Source organism: Phaenicophaeus curvirostris, chromosome 5 (genome assembly GCF_032191515.1).
Source record: "Phaenicophaeus curvirostris isolate KB17595 chromosome 5, BPBGC_Pcur_1.0, whole genome shotgun sequence".
Classification (NCBI taxonomy): Eukaryota; Metazoa; Chordata; class Aves; order Cuculiformes; family Cuculidae; genus Phaenicophaeus; species Phaenicophaeus curvirostris.
Genome location: NC_091396.1, coordinates 2,194,707 through 2,213,076, shown reverse-complemented (window position 1 = coordinate 2,213,076; position 18,370 = coordinate 2,194,707). Strand labels below are relative to the sequence as shown.

The window sequence follows — 18,370 nt, the reverse complement described above, 5'->3', positions numbered from 1 at the left end:
GTGTCACACTCACACGGTGACACTGATGGTGTCACAGCCCCCCCCTACCCCTGGTGTGACACTTGGTGTCACACACACACAGGGTGTCTCTCACACACACAGTGTCACACACAGACACGGTGTCACACACACACTCGGTGTCACCTCCCTCTCCCCGCCCTTCCACCCCCTCACTCCCCCAGCTCGAGCGCTTCCGCTTCCGGTTCTGTCGGCGGCGTTTCCGGTTCCGGCGGGGCCGGGTTCCGGTTCCGGTTCCGGTTCGGGGGGCGGCGGGCCGGTCCCGCGGGGCCATGGCGGACCTGGAGGCGGTGCTGGCGGACGTGAGTTACCTGATGGCGATGGAGCGGAGCCGAGCGGCCCCCGCCGCCCGCGCCTCCCGCCGCCTCGCGCTGCCCGAGCCCAGGTGCGACCGGCCGGCCGGCCGTCCCTGTCCGCCTCCGCTGTCCGTCTGTCCGTCCCTGTCCCCTCCGCCTCCCAGTGTCTGTCTGTCCGTCCCTGTCCGCCCCCACTGTCCGTCCGTCCGTCCCTGCCCCCTCCACCTCCCGTGTTCCGTCTGTCCGTCCCTGTCCGCCTCCCGGTGTCCGTCTGTCCGTCCCTGTCCGCCTCCGCTGTCCATCTGTCCGTCCCTGCCCCCCCCCACCTCCCTGTGTCCGTCTGTCCATCCCTGTCCACCCCTGCTGTCCGTCTGTCCATCCCTGTCTGCCCCTGCTGTCTGACTGTCCGTCCCTGTCCCCTCCACCCCTGCTGTCCATCTGTCCGTCTCTGTCCGCCCCCACTGTCTGTCTGTCCCTGTCTGCCCCCGCTGTCCGTCTGTCTGTCCCTGTCTTCCCCCACTCTCTGTCTGTCTGTCCCTGTCCACCCCCGCTGTCCGTCTGTCCGTCCCTGCCCCCTCCACCTCCCAGTGTCCATCTGTCCATCCCTGTCTGCCCCGCTGCCTGTCTGTCCATTCCTGTCCGACCCCACTGTCTGTCTGTCCGTCCCTGCCCCCTCCACCTCCCAGTGTCTGTCTGTCCATCCCTGTCTGCCCCGCTGTCCGTTTGTCCATCCCTGTTCACCCCTGCTGTCTGTCTGTCCGTCCCTGTCTGCCCCCGCTGTCCGTCTGTCTATCCCTGTCCGCCCCCGCTGTCCATCTCTGTCCAGCCCCACTGTCTGTCTGTCCCTCCCTGTCCGAACCCCAGTGTCCATCTGTCCGTACCTGTCCCCCACCACCCCCCAGTGTCCGTCTGTCTTTCCCTGTCCCCCATCCGCTGTCCGTCCCTGTCCATCCCTATCCCCTCCACTCCCACTGTCTGTTTGTCCGTCCTTGTCCACCTCCTGTTGTCCGTCTGTCTGTCCCTGTCCACCTCCCAGTGTCTGTCTATCTGTCTCATCCCCACTGTCCATCTGTCCATCCCTGTCCAACCCTGCTGTCCGTCTGTCCCTCCCTCTCCGTCTGTCTGTCCATCCCAACTGTCCGTGTGCCCCCTGCGTCCGTCCCCGTGTTCATCTGTCCGCGCCTCCCTCCGTCCCTGTTTCCCTGCGGCCCTGTCCATCTGTCCGTCCCTCCCTCTGTCCGTCTGTCCCTCCCTCTGTCTGGGTGTCCATGTGTCCGGCCTTGGCTCGCTCTGTCTGTCCATCCCCGTGTCTGTCTGTCTGTCTGTTTGTCTGCATGTCTGGCCCTCCCTGTCTGTCCGTGTGTCTGTCTGGCCCTCCCTGTGTCTGTCTGTCCAGGTGTCCATCCCCGTGTCCGTGTGTCTGTCCCTCCCTGTGTCCGCTTGCCTGTCCCTGGCTCAGTCTTTCTGTGCATCCCTCTGTCTGTCCCTCTGTCTGTCCAGCTGTCTGCACGTCTGTCCCTCCCTGTCTGGAGGCGTCTGTCTGTCCCTCTGTCTGCCCCCGTGTCCATCTGTCTGTCTGTCCGGCATCCCCGTGTCCGTCCCTGGTGTTGTGCATCCCTGTCTGTCTGTCTGTCCTTCCCTGGGTGTGGCTGTCCCTGTGTCCATCTGTCCCCGTCTCTCTCTGTCCGTGCGTCTGTCTGTGTGTCTGTCTTGTCTGTCCAGGTGCCCATCCCTGCGTCCAGCCGTCTGTCTGTCTGTTCCCGTGTCTATCTGTCCAGCTGTCCAGTCCGGTGGGCACAACCGACCGGGTGCGCGGGGCAGGGCCTGGACAGACGGACAGACAGACAGACAGACACGTGGGGGCTGCTGCCATGGGCACGGACAGACAGACAGACGGACAGACGGACGTGCGTGTCCCCGCAGCATCCGCAGCGTGATGCAGAAATACCTGGAGGACCGCGGCGAGGTGACCTTCGACAAGATCTTCACGCAGAAGATCGGTGAGTGGGGACACTGGGTTGGTGGCCCTGGAACACGGGTGGTGGCCACGGCCTCGTCCTCCACCCCTAGAAAGCTGGGTTGGTGGCCAAGTGACAGGGCTGGTGGCCACGGCCTCATCCTCAACCCCTAGAAAGCTGGGTTGGTGGCCATGTGACAGGGCTGGTGGCCACGGCCTCATCCTCCACCTCTAGAAAGCTGGGTTGATGGCCATGTGACAGGGCTGGTGGCCACGGCCTCATCCTCAACCCCTAGAAAACTGGGTTGGTGGCCGTGTGACAGGGCTGGTGGCCGCTTCCTCCACCCTTGGGGGATGGGTTGGTGGCCGTGTGACAGGGCTGGTGGCCACGGCCTCATCCTCAACCCCTAGAAAGCTGGGTTGGTGACTGAGTGACAGGGGTGGTGGCCACTTCCTCCACCCTTGGGGGATGGGTTGGTGGTCGAGTGACAGGGGTGGTGGCCCTGGCCACTTCCTCCACCTCTAGGAGGCTGGATAGGTGGCCGAGTGACAAGGCCAGTGGTCTGGGGGCTGGGTTGGTGGCTGGGTGGCAGGGGTGGTGGCTGTGGCCGCATCCCGCACCCCTATGGGTGGTGGCCGTTCCCTCCACTCTTGGGGCTTGGGTTGGCGGCCGGGTGACAGGGCTGGTGGCCGTGGCCACTTCCTCCACCCCTAGGAGGCTGCGTTGGTGGCCGAGTGACAGAGGTGGTGGCCCTGGCCACTTCCTCGTGTCCCCCCACCGTTTCCCCCCCACCCCGTCACTTCCCCAGTGCCGTGCGAGGCACAGGACGTGCCTCTTGCTTCCTCCTGCTGCCTCTTAGCCGTTTCCTGCCCCCCTGCTGCCCCACGGCTCCGCTCCTGCCCTGCTGCCGGCTGGCGTCTCCTCGGCATCGGGAGCTTGTGGGGCCGAGCAGACCCTGGGGACATCCCTGTGCCCCTCGTCCTCAGGCCAACGGCACGAGGTTCAACGAAGCCAAACGGCGGGTCCTGCCCTTGGGGCACAACAACCCTGAGCAGCTCCAGCCTAGGAGAAGGCTGGCTGGAAACTGCCTGGAGGAGAAGGACCTGGGGGGGTTGGTTGAACAGGAGCCAGCAGGGGCCCAGGGGGCCAAGAAGGCCAAGGGCATCTGGACTTGGATCAGACCCGGCGTGGCCAGCAGGGCCAGGGAGGTTCTTCTCCCTCTGGCCTCGGCCCTGGGGAGAGCGCTCCTCGAATCCTGGGGTCAGTGCTGGGCCCCTCCCCACCAGAAGGATGTTGAGGCTCTGGAGCGAGTGCAGAGAAGAGACCGGAGCTGGGGAAGGGGCTGGAGAAGAAGAGGAGCGGCTGAGAGAGCTGGGGGGGTTCAGCCTGGAGAAGAGGAGGCTGAGGGGAGACCTCCTTGCTCTCTGCAACTCCCTGAGAGGAGGTTGTGGAGAGGAGGGAGCTGGGCTCTTCTCCCAAGGGACAGGGGACAGGCCGAGAGGGAATGGCCTCAAGCTCCACCAGGGGAGGGTCAGGCTGGACATCAGCTGAAGGACATGGTTTAGTGATTGGTGGGAATGGTTGGACTCGATGATCCGGTGGGTCTCTTCCAACCTGGTGATTCTGTGATTCTATGATCCTGCGCCGTGGGGCAGACGCTGCCGCTCTAGGGCAGAGCTCTCTCACCCCACGGCTTCTTTCCCTCGCAGGGTACCTCCTCTTCCGTGACTTCGCCTATAACCAAGCCGAGGAAGCCAAAGCCCTGATGGAGTTCTACGAGGAGGTGAGATCCATCTGCACGTCCCCATCTGGTCACTAGGAGGGGTCGGGGTGGGGTTTGGGACCTTCAGGACCTATAGATGTGGCACCAAAGGTGCCAAGAACCCAAGGGACATGGTGCTGAGGAGGCCAGGAGATGACACGCTGGCACCAAGGGATTGTGATACCCATCAGGTGCCCTTGAGATGAGGTATCTGGAGGGGTTGGAACCATCATTCCTGGTGTCCCAGGTCCCGGTCACAGAGTTTGTGCCTTTTTCACAGATCAAGAAGTACGAGAAGCTGGACTCGGAAGAGGAACGAACCACCCGGAGCCGCCACATCTTCGATCATTACATCATGAAGGAGCTGCTGGCCTGCTCCCACGTGAGGAACCTGGATGGGACCTCGGAGAGGGTGGAAGGGAGGTCCCAGGAGTCTTGATACCTGGTTAGGTGCTCCAGGATCTGGTTGAAAAAGATCTTTGAGATCTTTTTTTGAGATCCAACCTATGGTTGGACTCGATGATCTCAAAGGTCTTTTTCAACCAAGCATCTATGAAAACAACCACCCGTGGATCTCCACGAGTTCCTCCACTTGCGTGGGGCTGTCTTGCTCCTGTCCCCGAGGGTGACACGGTCCCACCTTGCCCCACAGCCCTTCTCCAAGAGTGCCACCGAGCACGTCCAGAGCCGTTTGAGCAAGAAGCAGGTGCCTCCAGACCTCTTCCAGGTGGGCATCGCCTGGGACGGGGTGGTGGGAGGTCCCAGGAGGTGTGGAGACCCCAAGGGACACTCAGAAGGTCCCCAGGAGGTTGGGAGCGAGGGGGCTTGCTGGTGGTGCCCATGGGTTGGAGGTGAGATGGGCTCCTCAGAAGATGTTGGTTGGGATCCTGGATCTAGAGGTGACCCAGGGTGCTGGTGGGGTCCTCAGGGGTGAAGATGTTGGGGTCCTCAGAGCTTCAGGTGACCTGGGTGGCACTGGGGACCCAACGCTGAGCCCTGTGTCCTCCTCAGCCCTACATCGAGGAGATCTGCCAGAACCTGCGTGGAGCCATCTTCCAGAAATTCATCGAGAGGTGAGAAAACTCCCATGTGGATCATGGCGTCTCATCCCCAGCATCTCCTGGCCTGGAGAAGGATCAGCGAACCCTCCTTAGATAGGAGCTCCAGGGGTGTTTGTCCCCAAAGCAGGAACTCAGGGGCCTCTTCTCCTCCCCAGGTCTGGTGCAGGGTCTCCCAGAGAGGGTTCCTGGGGGTGCTTCATGTCTCCAGACAACTCCAAGGGGTCTTTCTCCCCCGAGAAGGGTCTTGGGGGTTGGTCTCTCCGGGGCCTCCACTCTTGCCTTCTCTCTGTGCTTCGTTGCAGTGACAAGTTCACGCGGTTCTGCCAGTGGAAGAACGTGGAGCTGAACATCCATGTGAGCAGGAACCTCGGGGCACCTCGAGGTCCTTCCAGGGAGGGGCACGCGGGCTGAGGGCCAGAGCTGCTGCCCCACGACTCACCAGGGCTGGGGTGGGACCCTTGGACCTTCACAGCCTGGGCTTTCACTCATTCACAGGTGGCTTCCACACTCACAAGGCCTCCTGTTCCTCACCTGGGGAAACTGAGGCACGGTGTGGCCTTACAAACCCAGCTCTCGCTGCAGAGCAGATGCTGCAGGACCCTAGTGTCCACGCTCACCCCTGCCTTCTTCTCCCCTCCAGCTCACCATGAACGACTTCAGCGTTCACCGAATCATCGGCCGCGGTGGCTTCGGGGAGGTCTACGGCTGCCGGAAAGCGGATACGGGCAAAATGTAATGGGTGATGCTCCATCACGGAGACGGATCCAACTGTCTAGAAGGGTTTGGGTTGGAAGGGACCTCAAAGCTCATCCAGTTCCACCCCCAGGGACACCTCCCACTGGATCAGGGGCTCCAAGCCCCATCCAACCTGGCCTTGAACCCCTCCAGGGATGAGGTAGCCCCAGCTTCTCTGGGCAACCTGGGCCAGGGCCTCCCAAACCTCATCGTGAAGAATTTCTTCTTAAGATCTCCTCTGGATCTTCCCCCTCTCCCCTCCCTCATGTCCTGTCACTCCAGCCCTTCCCCAGCTTTCCTGGAGCCCCTTTCAGTCCTGGAAGCTGCTCTAAGGTCTCCTTGGAGCCTTGTCTTCTCCAGGCTGAACCAACCCCACCTCTCTCAGCCTGGCCTTGATTGAGAGGTGCTCCAGCCCTCGGACCGTCTCTGTGGCTTCCTCTGGGCTCGCTCCAACAACTCCATCTCCTGTTGGGGGTTCCAGATCAGGACATGGGGGTCAAGAACATGGTAGAGGGTCAGAACCTCCTCCTTGGCCCTGCTGGCCACGCTTGGGGTGCAGCCCAGGACACGGTTGGTTTCTGGGCTCCCGCAACGTTGATCGTAGGAGGTTGGAGGAATATTGTCACGGCTACGGATCTCAGGGGGATCCAGGGCCATCGTGGCCATGGGTGGAAGCTGGATGAGGTGCTGTGGCTGTGGGGGCTGGTGGTGGAAGGAGACAACAGCGTGGCTTTGGGACGGGTGGTGGCACCGAGGCCACCGGCAGCAGCGGGAACCTACATGGACTTCTTTGCCCGCTAGGTACGCCATGAAGTGCTTGGACAAGAAGCGCATCAAGATGAAGCAGGGTGAGACCTTGGCCCTCAACGAACGCATCATGTTGTCCCTCGTCAGCACCGGGGTGAGGGGACGCGGGTTGGGGACGCGGGACAGGACGGGACGGTGTCCCCAGGGCGCTGCTGGTGCTACGTGACCTCGTTTCTCCTGCCAGGACTGTCCCTTCATCGTCTGCATGTCCTACGCCTTCCACACGCCCGACAAGCTCAGCTTCATCCTCGACCTCATGAATGGTGAGAAGCTCCAAGAGAGACCCCAGGGCTGATCTCGGAGCCCGCTGGCCTCACTGTCCCCAAGGGTGAGACCTTGTCCCCGTTGTCACCTCAGGAGGAGACCTGCATTATCACTTGTCCCAGCACGGCGTCTTCTCCGAGGCTGAGATGCGCTTCTACGCCGCCGAGATCATCCTGGGCCTGGAGCACATGCACAGCCGCTTCGTGGTCTACCGCGACCTCAAGGTGACCGGGACCAGGGCTTCCCACACCCCCAGGGCAACCTCAGACCCTGCTGGTGTCCCCAAGCCCCGTAGAACCCCCCAGGACCTTGGGGACACCTTCATGGCACCCTTGGTCCCTGCAGATGTCCAGAGGTGCCGCTGGTGTCCCCAAGCCCTGTAGAACCCCTCAAGACCCTATGGACACCCCCATGGCACCTTCAGACCATGCAGGTGTCCAGAGGCTCTGTTGGTGTCTCCAAGCCCTGTAGAACCCCTCAAGACCCTATAGACACCCCCATGGCATTCTTGGACCCCGCAGGTGTCCCCAAGCCCTGTAGAACCCCTCAAGACCTTGGGGACAACTCCTATGGTGCCCTTGGCCCCCACAGGTGTCCCAGAGGCTCTGCTGGTGTCCCCAAGCCCTGTAGAATCCGTCAAGACCCTATGGACACCCCTATGGCACCCTTGGACCCCGCAGGTGTCCCCAACCCCTGTAGAACCCCTCAAGACCTTGGGGACACCCCTATGGCACCCTTGGCCCCCACAGGTGTCCCAGAGGCTCTGCTGGTGTCCCCAAGCCCTGTAGAACCCCTCAAGACCCTGTGGACACCCCCATGGCACCCTTGGTCCCCGCAGGTGTCCAGAGGTGCCACTGGTGTCCCCAAGCCCCATAGAACCTCCCGCAGGATCTTCTAGGCTCAGGGCGCGGTGTCTTTGGCAGCCGGCGAACATCCTCCTAGATGAATTTGGGCACGTGCGCATCTCCGACCTGGGCTTGGCTTGTGACTTCTCCAAGAAGAAACCCCACGCCAGCGTGTGAGTGTCCCCACGTGGCGGCCCTGACCCCTCCTGGCGCGTCCCTGACCCTCCTGGTGCGTCCCAGACCCCTCCTGGTGCGTCCCTGACCCCTCCTGGTGTGTCCCTGACCCTCCTGGTGCGTCCCTGACCCCTCCTGGGATGTCCTTGTCCCCTCCTGGCGCGTCCCTGACCCTCCTGCACACACACACTCAGAGCTGCATGTACACATTTACACACACCCATTTGCACGCACACTCAGAGCCGCGCACACACACTCAGAGCTGCACGCACCCACTCAGAGCTGCACACATGCACTCAGAGCTGCACGCACCCACTCAGAGCTGCACACACCCACTCAGAGCTGCACACACGCACTCAGAGCTGCACGCACACGCACTCAGAGCTGCACACACCCACTCAGAGCTGCACACCCACTCAGAGCTGCACACACCCACTCAGAGCTGCACGCACACGCACTCAGAGCTGCACACACCCACTCAGAGCTGCACGCACCCACTCAGAGCTGCACACACCCACACTCAGAGCTGCACGCACCCACTCAGAGCTGCACACACCCACTCAGAGCTGCACGCACCCACTCAGAGCTGCACACACCCACTCAGAGCTGCACACACCCACTCAGAGCTGCACGCACCCACTCAGAGCTGCACACACGCACTCAGAGCTGCACGCACCCACTCAGAGCTGCACACACGCACTCAGAGCTGCACACACGCACTCAGAGCTGCACGCACCCACTCAGAGCTGCACACACGCACTCAGAGCTGGACACACACACACTCAGAGCTGCACACACACACTCAGAGCTGCACGCACCCACTCAGAGCTGCACACACGCACTCAGAGCCGCACGCACACGCACTCAGAGCTGGACACACACACACTCAGAGCTGCACACACACACTCAGAGCTGCACGCACCCACTCAGAGCTGCACACACGCACTCAGAGCCGCACGCACACGCACTCAGAGCTGGACACACACACACTCAGAGCTGCACACACACACTCAGAGCTGCACGCACACACTCAGAGCTGCACGCACCCACTCAGAGCTGCACACACGCACTCAGAGCCGCACGCACCCACTCAGAGCTGGACACACGCACTCAGAGCCGCACGCACCCACTCAGAGCTGGACACACACGCACTCAGAGCCGCACGCACACGCACTCAGAGCTGCACACACGCACTCAGAGCTGCACACACGCACTCAGAGCTGCACACACCCACTCAGAGCTGCACATACACTCCGATTTGCACGCAGAGACACGCTCAGAGCTGCGCACCCCCCACACCCGCAATGACACCCCCCCATTTGCACGCGCCCCCGCTGCCAGCTGCGCGCCCCTGACCCCCGTTGGCGCGTCCCCGCAGGGGCACCCACGGCTACATGGCTCCCGAGGTGCTGCAGAAGGGGGTGGCGTACGACAGCAGCGCCGACTGGTTCTCGCTGGGCTGCATGCTCTTCAAGCTGCTGCGGGGGTGAGTGTGCGGGCAGCGGCGGGCGGCGCCGGGCAGCGCTGGGCACCCGCGGGCTCCAGCCAGTGTCCCTCTCGCCGCCGGCCGCAGGCACAGCCCCTTCCGGCAGCACAAGACCAAGGACAAGCACGAGATCGACAGGATGACCCTCACCATGGTGAGCAGCTCGGGGGGCTGCGGGGGGTGCAAAGGGCTGGGGGCGTGCAAATTTGTGTGCACAGCTCTCAGTGGGTGTGTGCAAATGGATGTGTGTAAATGTGTATGTGCAGCTCTGAGTGGGTGTGTGTGCAGCTCTGAGTGTGTCTCTGTGTGCAAATGTGAGTGTATACATGGCTGTGAGTGTGTGTGTGCGCCTCTGAGTGTGTGTGTGTGCTGCTGTGAGTGTGTGTCTGGGGCTCTGTGTGTGTGTCTGCAGCTCTGAGTGTGTCTCTGTGTGCAAATGTGAGTGTATGCATGGCTCTGAGTGTGTGTGTGCAGCTCTGAGTGGCTGTGTGCAGCTCTGTGAGTGTGTGTGTGCAGCTCTGAGTGGGTGTGTGTGCAGCTCTGAGTGTGTGTGTGTGCAGCTCTGAGTGTGTCTCTGCGTGCAAATGTGAGTGTATGCATGGCTCTGAGTGTGTGTGCACAGCTCTGAGTGTGTGCGCAGCTCTGAGTGTGTGTGTGCAGCTCTGAGTGGGTGCGTGTGCGGCTCTGAGTGTCTGTGTCTGCAGCTCTGAGTGGGTGTGCGTGCAGCTCTGAGTGGGTGTGTGTGCGTGCAGCTCTGAGTGGGTGTGTGTGCGTGCAGCTCTGAGTGGGTGCGTGTGCAGCTCTGAGTGTGTGCGTGCAGCTCTGAGTGTGTCTCTGCATGCAAATGTGAGTGTGTGCACGGCTCTGAGTGTGTGTGCACAGCTCTGAGTGTGTGCGTGCAGCTCTGAGTGTGTGCGTGCAGCTCTGAGTGGGTGTGTGCAGCTCTGAGTGTGTATGAGTGCACCTCTGAGTGTGTGTGTGCAGCTCTGAGTGTGTATGAGTGCACCTCTGAGTGTGTGTGTGCAGCTCTGAGTGTGTATGAGTGCACCTCTGAGTGTGTGTGTGCAGCTCTGAGTGGGTGCAGCTCTGAGTGGATGCAGCTCTGAGTGTGTGTGTGTGCAGCTCTGAGTGTGTCTCTGTGTGCAAATATGAGTGTATACATGGCTGTGAGTGTGTGTGTGCGGCTCTGAGTGTGTGTGTGCGCCTCTGAGTGTGTGTGTGTGCTGCTGTGAGTGTGTCTGGGGCTCTGAGTGTGTGTATGTGCAGCTCTGAGTGTGTGCGTGCAGCTCTGAGTGTGTGCGTGCAGCTCTGAGTGTGTATGTGTGGCTCTGAGTGTGGGTGTGTGCAGCTCTGAGTGTGTACGTGCACCTCTGAGTGTGTGTGTGCAGCACTCAGTGTGTGTGTGCAGCTCTGAGTGTGTGTGCAAATGTGGGCATGTAAATATGTGCAGCTCTGAGTGTATATGTGCACACCTCTGAGTGTGTGTGCACGCAAATGTGTGTGTGCAAATGGGTGTGCACACCTCTGAGAGTGTGTGCGCATCTCTGAGTGTCTTTGTGTGAATCTCTGAGACTCTGTGTGTGCGCAAATGTGTGTGTAAATGTGTGCACAGCTCTGAGTGTGTGCGTGCAAATGTGTGTGTATCTCTGTGTGCACCTCTGAGTGTGTGTGCGTGCAAATGTGTGTGTATAAATGTGTGCGCGCGCAGCTCTGAGTGTGTGTGCACACCTCTGAGTCTACACATCTGTGCTTGTACACACGTCACGTGTGTGTTCTCACGCGTGTGTGTGCTCACACGGGGCTGGGTTTGCACAGCTCTGTGTGTTTGTGCTCACGTGTATGTGTGTGCTCATGCGTGTGTGTGCTCACGTGTGTGTGTGCTCGCACGAGGCTGGGTTTGCACAGCTCTGTGTGTGTGTGCTCACGTGTATGTGTGTGCTCATGCGTGTGTGTGCTCACGTGTGTGTGTGCTCGCATGAGGCTGGGTTTGCACAGCTCTGTGTATGTACACTCACATGTGTGTTGTCACTTGTGTGTGTGCTCTCACGAGGCTCGGTTTGCACAGCTCTGTGTGTGTGTGCACTCACGTGTGTGTGCGCTCACGTGTGTGTGTGTGCTCACTTGTGTGTGCTCTCACGAGGCTGCGTTTGCACAGCTCTGTGTGTGTGCGCTCACATGTGTGTGCTCATGCATGTATGTGCTCACGTGTGTGTGCTCACACGAGGCTGGGTTTGCACAGCTCTGTGTGTGTGTGCTCACGTGTGTGTGCGCTCACGTGTGTGTGTGCTTACTTGTGTGTGTGCTCGCACGGGGCTGCGTTTGCACAGCTCTCTGTGTGTGTTTGTGCTCACGTGTGTGTGTTCATGCGTGTGTGTGCTCACAAGAGGCTGGGTTTGCACAGCTCTGTGTGTGTGTGTGCTCACGCGTGTGTGTGCTCGCACGGGGCTGGGCGTGCACCCCCCCCTCCCCCTGCGTGTGCAAGCGCAGCTCCGCTCTCTCCACCCTGCCACCCCCTCCCCACCTGCCTCTCCCCGCGCCCTCGTGTCACCCCGTATCCCACATCCCCTTACACGCGTGTCACGCGCGTGTGCAACCCCCTTCTTGCCAGGCCGTGGAGCTGCCGGATTCCTTCTCCGCGGAGCTGCGCTCGCTGCTGCAGGGGCTGCTGCAACGCGACGTCAACCGCCGCCTGGGCTGCATGGGGCGCGGGTGAGTGCCGCGCGGGTCACGCCGGGGGCTGCAGAAGGTGCTTCTGGCCACCATCCCAATTCCTGGAACCCACAACGCTCCCTCAAATCCCCTTGCAGGGCTCAGGAGGTGAAGGACGAGCCCTTCTTCAAGGATCTGGACTGGCAGATGGTTTTCCTGCAGAAGGTGAGTGAGCACGGGCGCGAAAAAGGGGTTGCGGGCATGAGAAATCTTGCTGGACTTCAGTAAAGGCTTTGACACAGTTCCTCAGGGCGTTCTGCTCTAGAAACCAGCAGCCTCTGGGCTGGAGAGGGGAACGAGCTGCTGGGTGGAAAACTGGTTGGCTGGAGGGCCCAGAGAGTGGTGGGAAATGGAGATAACTCCAGCTGGAGGCCAGTGACAAGTGGGGTTCCCCAGGGCTCAGGGCTGGGTCCAGCCCTGTTCAATGTCTTTATCAATGACCTGGATGAAGGCATCGAGTGCACCCTGAGCGAGTTTGTGGACGATACTAAGCTGGGTGGGAGCTGGATCTGCTGGAGGGTCGGGAGGCTCCAAAGGGATCGGAACAGGCTGGATCCATGGGCTGAGACCAACGGCAGGAGGTTCAACGAGGCCAAATGGCGGGTCCTGCCCTTGGGGCACAACAACCCTGAGCAGCTCCAGCCTAGGAGAAGGCTGGCTGGAAACTGCCTGGAGGAGAAGGACCTGGGGGGGTTGGTTGAACAGGAGCCAGCAGGGGCCCAGGGGGCCAAGAAGGCCAAGGGCATCTGGGCTTGGAGCAGACCCGGCGTGGCCAGCAGGGCCAGGGAGGTTCTTCTCCCTCTGGCCTCGGCCCTGGGGAGAGCGCTCCTCGAATCCTGGGGTCAGTGCTGGGCCCCTCCCCACCAGAAGGATGTTGAGGCTCTGGAGCGAGTGCAGAGAAGAGAACGGAGCTGGGGAAGGGGCTGGAGAAGAAGAGGAGCGGCTGAGAGAGCTGGGGGGGTTCAGCCTGGAGAAGAGGAGGCTGAGGGGAGACCTCATTGCTCTCTGCAACTCCCTGAGAGGAGGTTGTGGAGAGGAGGGAGCTGGGCTCTTCTCCCAAGGGACAGGGGACAGGACGAGAGGGAATCAGGAAAAGATTTTTCCTGGCAAGGGTGATTGGGCAGTGTCCGAGGCTGCCCAGGGAGGGGGTTGAGTCCCCTTCCCTGGAGGGGTTTAAGGGCCGGGTGGCCGAGGTGCTGAGGGACATGGGTTAGTGATTGATGGGAATGGTTGGACTCGATGATCCGGTGGGTCTTTTCCAACCTGGTGATTCTATGATTCTAAAACCCCTTTCCTGCCCCCAGTACCCACCACCCCTTGTCCCACCCCGTGGCGAAGTCAACGCAGCCGACGCCTTCGACATCGGCTCCTTCGATGAGGAGGACACCAAAGGAATCAAGGTACCACAGCCAATTCTGGAGTCTTCAGGAGGACACGGAGATGATCCGAGGGCTGGAGAACCTCCTGTACGAGGAGAGAGTTGCGGTTGTTGAGCCTGGAGAAGACGAGGCTCCCAGGAGACCTTAGAGGAGCTTCCAGGACTGAAAGGGGCTCCAGGAAAGCTGAGGTGGAGCTCTGGATTAGGGAGGGCAGGGATAGGAGAAGGGAAACAGTTTGGATTTCATGGTTGCCTCATCCCTGGAGGTGTCCAAGGCCAGGTTGGATGGGGCTTGGAGCAACCTGGAGGTGTCCCTGCTCCTGGCGTGGCTGTGGGACTGGACATCCCTTCCAACCCAACCCAATGATTCCATACTGGAGCAGAAGGGCTGAGCCTGGTGGTGCTGAGGTGGTGGCACCTCCTCACCGGTGACGCCTCCTTGCCCACCAGCTTCTCGAGAGCGACCAGGAGCTGTACCGCAACTTCCCGCTCACCATCTCGGAGCGGTGGCAGCAGGAGGTGACCGAGACCGTCTTCGAAGCCGTCAACGCCGACACCGACAAACTGGAAGCTCGCAAGAAAGCCAAGAACAAGCAGTTGGGCCACGAGGAGGGTGAGTTGGGGTTTGGTGGCCTCCTGGGTGACCTCCCTGGTGGCCCCACCTGACCCCGCGTCTCCCGGGCACAGAGTACGCCCTGGGCAAGGACTGCATCATGCACGGCTACATGGCCAAGCTGGGCAACCCCTTCCTCACCCAGTGGCAGCGACGCTACTTCTACCTCTTCCCCAACCGCCTCGAGTGGCGCGGGGAGGGCGAGTCGCCGGTAAGGGGTCCTGGGGGGCACACGGTGGGGTTTGGAGGCTCTTGGGGGACACACAGTGGGGTTTGGGGGCTCTTGGTGGACACATAGTAGGGTTTGGGGGCTCTTGAGGGACACAGGAGGATCCTGATGGACACAAGGTGGGGTTTGGGGGCTCTTGGGGGACACACAGTGGGATTTGGGGGCTCCTGGGGGACACAGGAGGATCCTGGTGGACACAAGGTGGGGTTTGGGGGCTCTTGGGGGACACACAGTGGGGTTTGGGGGCTCCTGGGGGACACAGAAGGATCCTGGTGGACACAAGGTGGGGTTTGGGGGATCTTGGGAGACACACGGTGGGGTTTGGGGGCTCTTGGTGGACACAGGAGGATCCTGGTGGACACAAGGTGGGGTTTGGGGGATCTTGGGAGACACACGGTGGGGTTTGGGGGCTCTTGGGGGACACACAGTGGGGTTTGGAGCATCTTCTAGGACACAGGGGGGTCCTGGTGGACACACAGTGGGGTTTGGGGGCTCTTGGTGGACAGAGGGGGGTCTTGGTGGATACGTGGTGGGGTTTGGGGGCTCTTGGTGGACACAGGAGGATCCTGGTGGACACACAGTGGGGTTTGGGGGCTCTTGGGGGACACACAGTGGGGCTTGGAGCTTCTTGGTGGACACAGAGGGGTCTTGGTGGACAAACGGTGGGGTTTGGAGCTTCTTGGTGGGCACAGAGGGGTCCTGGTGGACACATGGTGGCGTTTGGGGATCCTTGGTGGACACAGGAGGGTCCTGGTGGATAGAAGGTGGGGTTTTGGCGACCCTTGGTGTGCACAGGGGAGTCTTGGTGGATGCATGGTGGGGTTTGGGGGCTTTTGGTGGAAACACAGTGGGGTTTAGAGGCTCTTGGTGGACACACAGTGGGGCTTGGAGCTTCTTGATGGACACAAGGGGGTCCTGGTGGATACAAGGTGGGGGTTTGGGGACCCTTGGTGTGCACAGGGGAGTCTTGGTGGATACATGGTGGGGTTTGGAGGCTCTTGGTGGACGCAGGAGGGTCCTGGTGGACACACGGTGGGGTTTGGAGGCTCTTGGTGGACACACAGTGGGGTTTGGAAGCTCTTGGTGGACGCAGGAGGATCCTGGTGGACACACGGTGGGGTTTGGGGGCTCTTGGTGGACACACGGGTCTTGGGGGTGAGGGTGGGGCTGAGCCTGTCCCCCCAGCAGTCCCTGCTCACCATGGAGGAGATCGACTCGGTGGAGGAGACGCAGGTGAAGGAGCGCAAGTGCATCCTGCTTCGCCTCCGCGGCGGCAAGCAGCTGGTGCTGCAGTGCGACGTGAGTGTGTCCCGGGGCCACTGGCCACCTCCTGCCCCTCGCTGGCCACCTCCTGCCCCTCGCTGGCCACTAGCCCCACGCGTTTAGCTACCGGGGGCGCAAATAGAGAAAGCCAAACCCTGGCACCCTGGGACCCCCAACCTGACCCAGCCCCTTCCATGGCACCCTGGGAGCCTCAGAGACACCCCCCCAGGCCCTGCCCTGGCACCCCAGGAGCCTCAGAGACCCCCAGCCCTGGCACCCCAGGAGCATCAGAGACCCCCAGCCCCTGCCCTGGCACCCCAGGAGCCTCAGAGACCCCCAGCCCTGGCACCCCAGGAGCCTCAGAGACCCCCAGCCCCTGCCCTGGCACCCCAGGAGCCTCAGAGACCCCCTGACCCGGCACCCCAGGATCCCCAGCCCCTTCCCTGGCACCTTAGGGAGCCCCAACCCCTTCCCTGGCACCCCAGGAGCCCCAACCCCTTCCCTGGCACCTCAGGGAGCCCCAACCCCTTCCCTGGCACCCCAGGATCCTCAGAGCCCCCCAACCCCTTCCCTGGCACCTCGGGAAGACCCAGCCCCTGCCCTGACACCCCAGGAGCCCCAGCCCCTTCCCTGGCACCTCGGGGAGCCCCAACCCCTTTGCTGGCACACCAGGACCCCCAACCCCTTCCCTGACACCTTAGGGAGCCCCAACCCCTTCCTTGGCACCTCAGGGAGCCCCAACCCCTTCCCCAGCACCCCAGGAGCCCCAACCCCTTCCCTGGCACCTCAGGAGCCTCAGCCCCTTCCTTGGCACCTCAGGGAGCCCCAACCCCTTCCCTGGCACCTTGGGGAGCCCCAGCCCCTTCCCTGGCACCTTGGGGAGCCCCAACCCTTTCCCTGGCACCCCAGGATCCCCAACCCCTTCCCTGGCACCCCAGGAGCCCCAGCCCCTTCCCTGGCACCCCAGGATCCTCAGAACCCCCAGCCCCTTCCCTGGCACCCCAGGAGCCCCAACCCCTTCCCTGGCACCTCGGGGAGCCCCAACCCCTTCCCTGGCACCCCAGGATTCTCAGACCCCCCCAGCCCCTTCCCTGGCACCCCAGGAGCCCCAACCCCTTCCCTGGCACCCCAGGATCCTCAGAGCCCCCCACCCCTTCCCTGGCACCTCGGGGAGCCCCAACCCCTTCCCTGGCACCCCAGGATTCTCAGACCCCCCCAGCCCCTTCCCTGGCACCCCAGGAGCCCCAACCCCTTCCCTGGCACCCCAGGATCCTCAGAGCCCCCCACCCCCTTCCCTGGCACCTCGGGGAGCCCCATCCCCTGCCCTGGCCCCCCGAGTTGCCATCCTGACCCTCTCCCCGCGCCGTGGGCAGAGCGACCCGGAGCTGGTTCAGTGGCGGAAGGAGCTGCGGGAGGCTCAGCGCCAGGCGCAGCAGCTGCTGCAGCGGGTGCCGCTGATGCAGAACAAGCCCCGCTCGCCCGTGGTGGAACTCAGCAAAGTGCCCTTCATCCAGCGCTGCACCAACGGGGGGCTCTGACCCCCGCGCCTCCCCGATCCCCACCCCCCGCCTCTAATTTATTGCCTTGGCTCCCCGCGTGCCCTCGCTCCTTCGTCTCCATCCCCGGGGGTGCCAGGAGCCCGGGGTGGGGCGCCTGGGTGCCGGTGCCGAGCGGGCACGGCCGAGGCTCTCCAGCTCCGGAGCCGGCATCAGGCACGCGTTTCGGCATCTCTTCCCTGGCATCCCCTTCCCAATCCTCGCCACGCTCTCCGGCTCAGATGAAGGTAGCCCCCGCGCCCCCTCTGCGTGCCGTAACGGGGAGCCGGGTGGGTGCCGGCGCCGGGCAGGGCACCCGACGCTTCTTGTCACCCAAAAAGCCTTTCCCCACGGCCCTCGGGGGCCAAGCGGGACCCCCCCCCTGTAAATATTGTGCCATGGGGCCCCTGCGCCCCCTGCCCTCCCCTCCTGCCTCCCCGAGCCCTGGGGTGGCCGACGAGGAGGGACCCCCCCCCCCCAAAATCGCCCTCGTGTGACGCCGGCCCCGGCGTCCCCGACCCTGGTGGCGTCTGTAAATAGTGGTGGCTTCGCCCCAGGAGGGTGGGCGCGGGAGGTTTTAATGAGCAGAGATGGGAGAACGCGAAAAAAAAAAAAACGGGGAAAAAAAAAGAAGAGTTTTTATAATAAAATGCTGGAAAAGCACCATCGGGCTCGTTGAGGTGTCCCCGTATCGACCTAGGGCCACCCAGGCCCTTGTCACCTCGGGGATGGGGGCACCTGGGGGGGAACCGCAGGGGATTGTGTGGTGCGGGATGGGAACGGGGAAGGAGATGGGGTGGGGAAGGAGGTGGGATGGGGTGGGATGGGGAAGGGGATGGGATGGAGAAGGAGATGGGATGGGATGGGATGGGATGGGATGGGATGGGATGGGATGGGATGGGATGGGAGGTGGGATGGGATGGGATGGGGAAGGAGATGGGATGGGATGGGGAAGGGGATGGGATGGGGAAGGGGATGGGATGGGATGGGATGGGAGATGGGATGGGATGGGATGGGATGGGATGGGATGGAGAAGGAGATGGGATGGGATGGGATGGGGAAGGAGATGGGATGGGGAAGGGGATGGGATGGAGAAGGGGAAGGGATGGAGAAGGGGAAGGGATGGGATGGGAGGTGGGATGGGATGGGGAAGGGGATGGGATGGAGAAGGGGAAGGGATGGAGAAGGGGAAGGGGTGGGATGGGATGGGGAAGGGGATGGGATGGAGAACAGGATG

General features: G+C 62.3%; 1 protein-coding gene across 3 annotated transcripts; it reads left to right on the top strand.

Annotated features, from left to right (window-relative positions):
- The first annotated feature begins 216 nt into the window (after nt 1-216).
- Nucleotides 217-17,786, top strand: GRK2 (G protein-coupled receptor kinase 2). 3 transcript variants are annotated; one of them, XM_069857348.1, is made up of 22 exons: nt 217-235; nt 273-403; nt 2,238-2,314; nt 3,982-4,055; nt 4,315-4,416; nt 4,687-4,761; nt 5,046-5,107; nt 5,398-5,449; nt 5,736-5,827; nt 6,632-6,731; nt 6,822-6,900; nt 6,995-7,125; nt 7,825-7,919; nt 9,299-9,406; nt 9,494-9,560; nt 12,015-12,115; nt 12,214-12,280; nt 13,420-13,515; nt 13,944-14,106; nt 14,181-14,317; nt 15,521-15,634; nt 16,972-17,786. In XM_069857348.1, the coding sequence occupies exons 2-22, from the start codon at nt 291-293 to the stop codon at nt 17,134-17,136; spliced, it is 2,070 nt and encodes a 689-aa protein (XP_069713449.1). In that variant the 5' UTR covers nt 217-235; nt 273-290; the 3' UTR covers nt 17,137-17,786. The 3 variants fall into 3 exon arrangements, with proteins under 3 accessions (XP_069713449.1, XP_069713450.1, XP_069713448.1); XM_069857349.1 differs by lacking the exon at nt 217-235 and having other exon boundaries at nt 247-403; nt 15,524-15,634; XM_069857347.1 differs by lacking the exon at nt 217-235 and having other exon boundaries at nt 247-403.
- The last annotated feature ends 584 nt before the right edge of the window (nt 17,787-18,370 follow it).

Coding starts and splice junctions, on each gene's coding strand:
- GRK2 (XM_069857348.1), top strand. CDS start 291: ATGGCGGACCTGGAGGCGGTGCTGGCGGACGTGAGTTACCTGATGGCG. Junction 4,762..5,045: donor TGCCTCCAGACCTCTTCCAG/GTGGGCATCGCC, acceptor TGTCCTCCTCAG/CCCTACATCGAGGAGATCTG. Junction 6,901..6,994: donor CATCCTCGACCTCATGAATG/GTGAGAAGCTCC, acceptor TTGTCACCTCAG/GAGGAGACCTGCATTATCAC.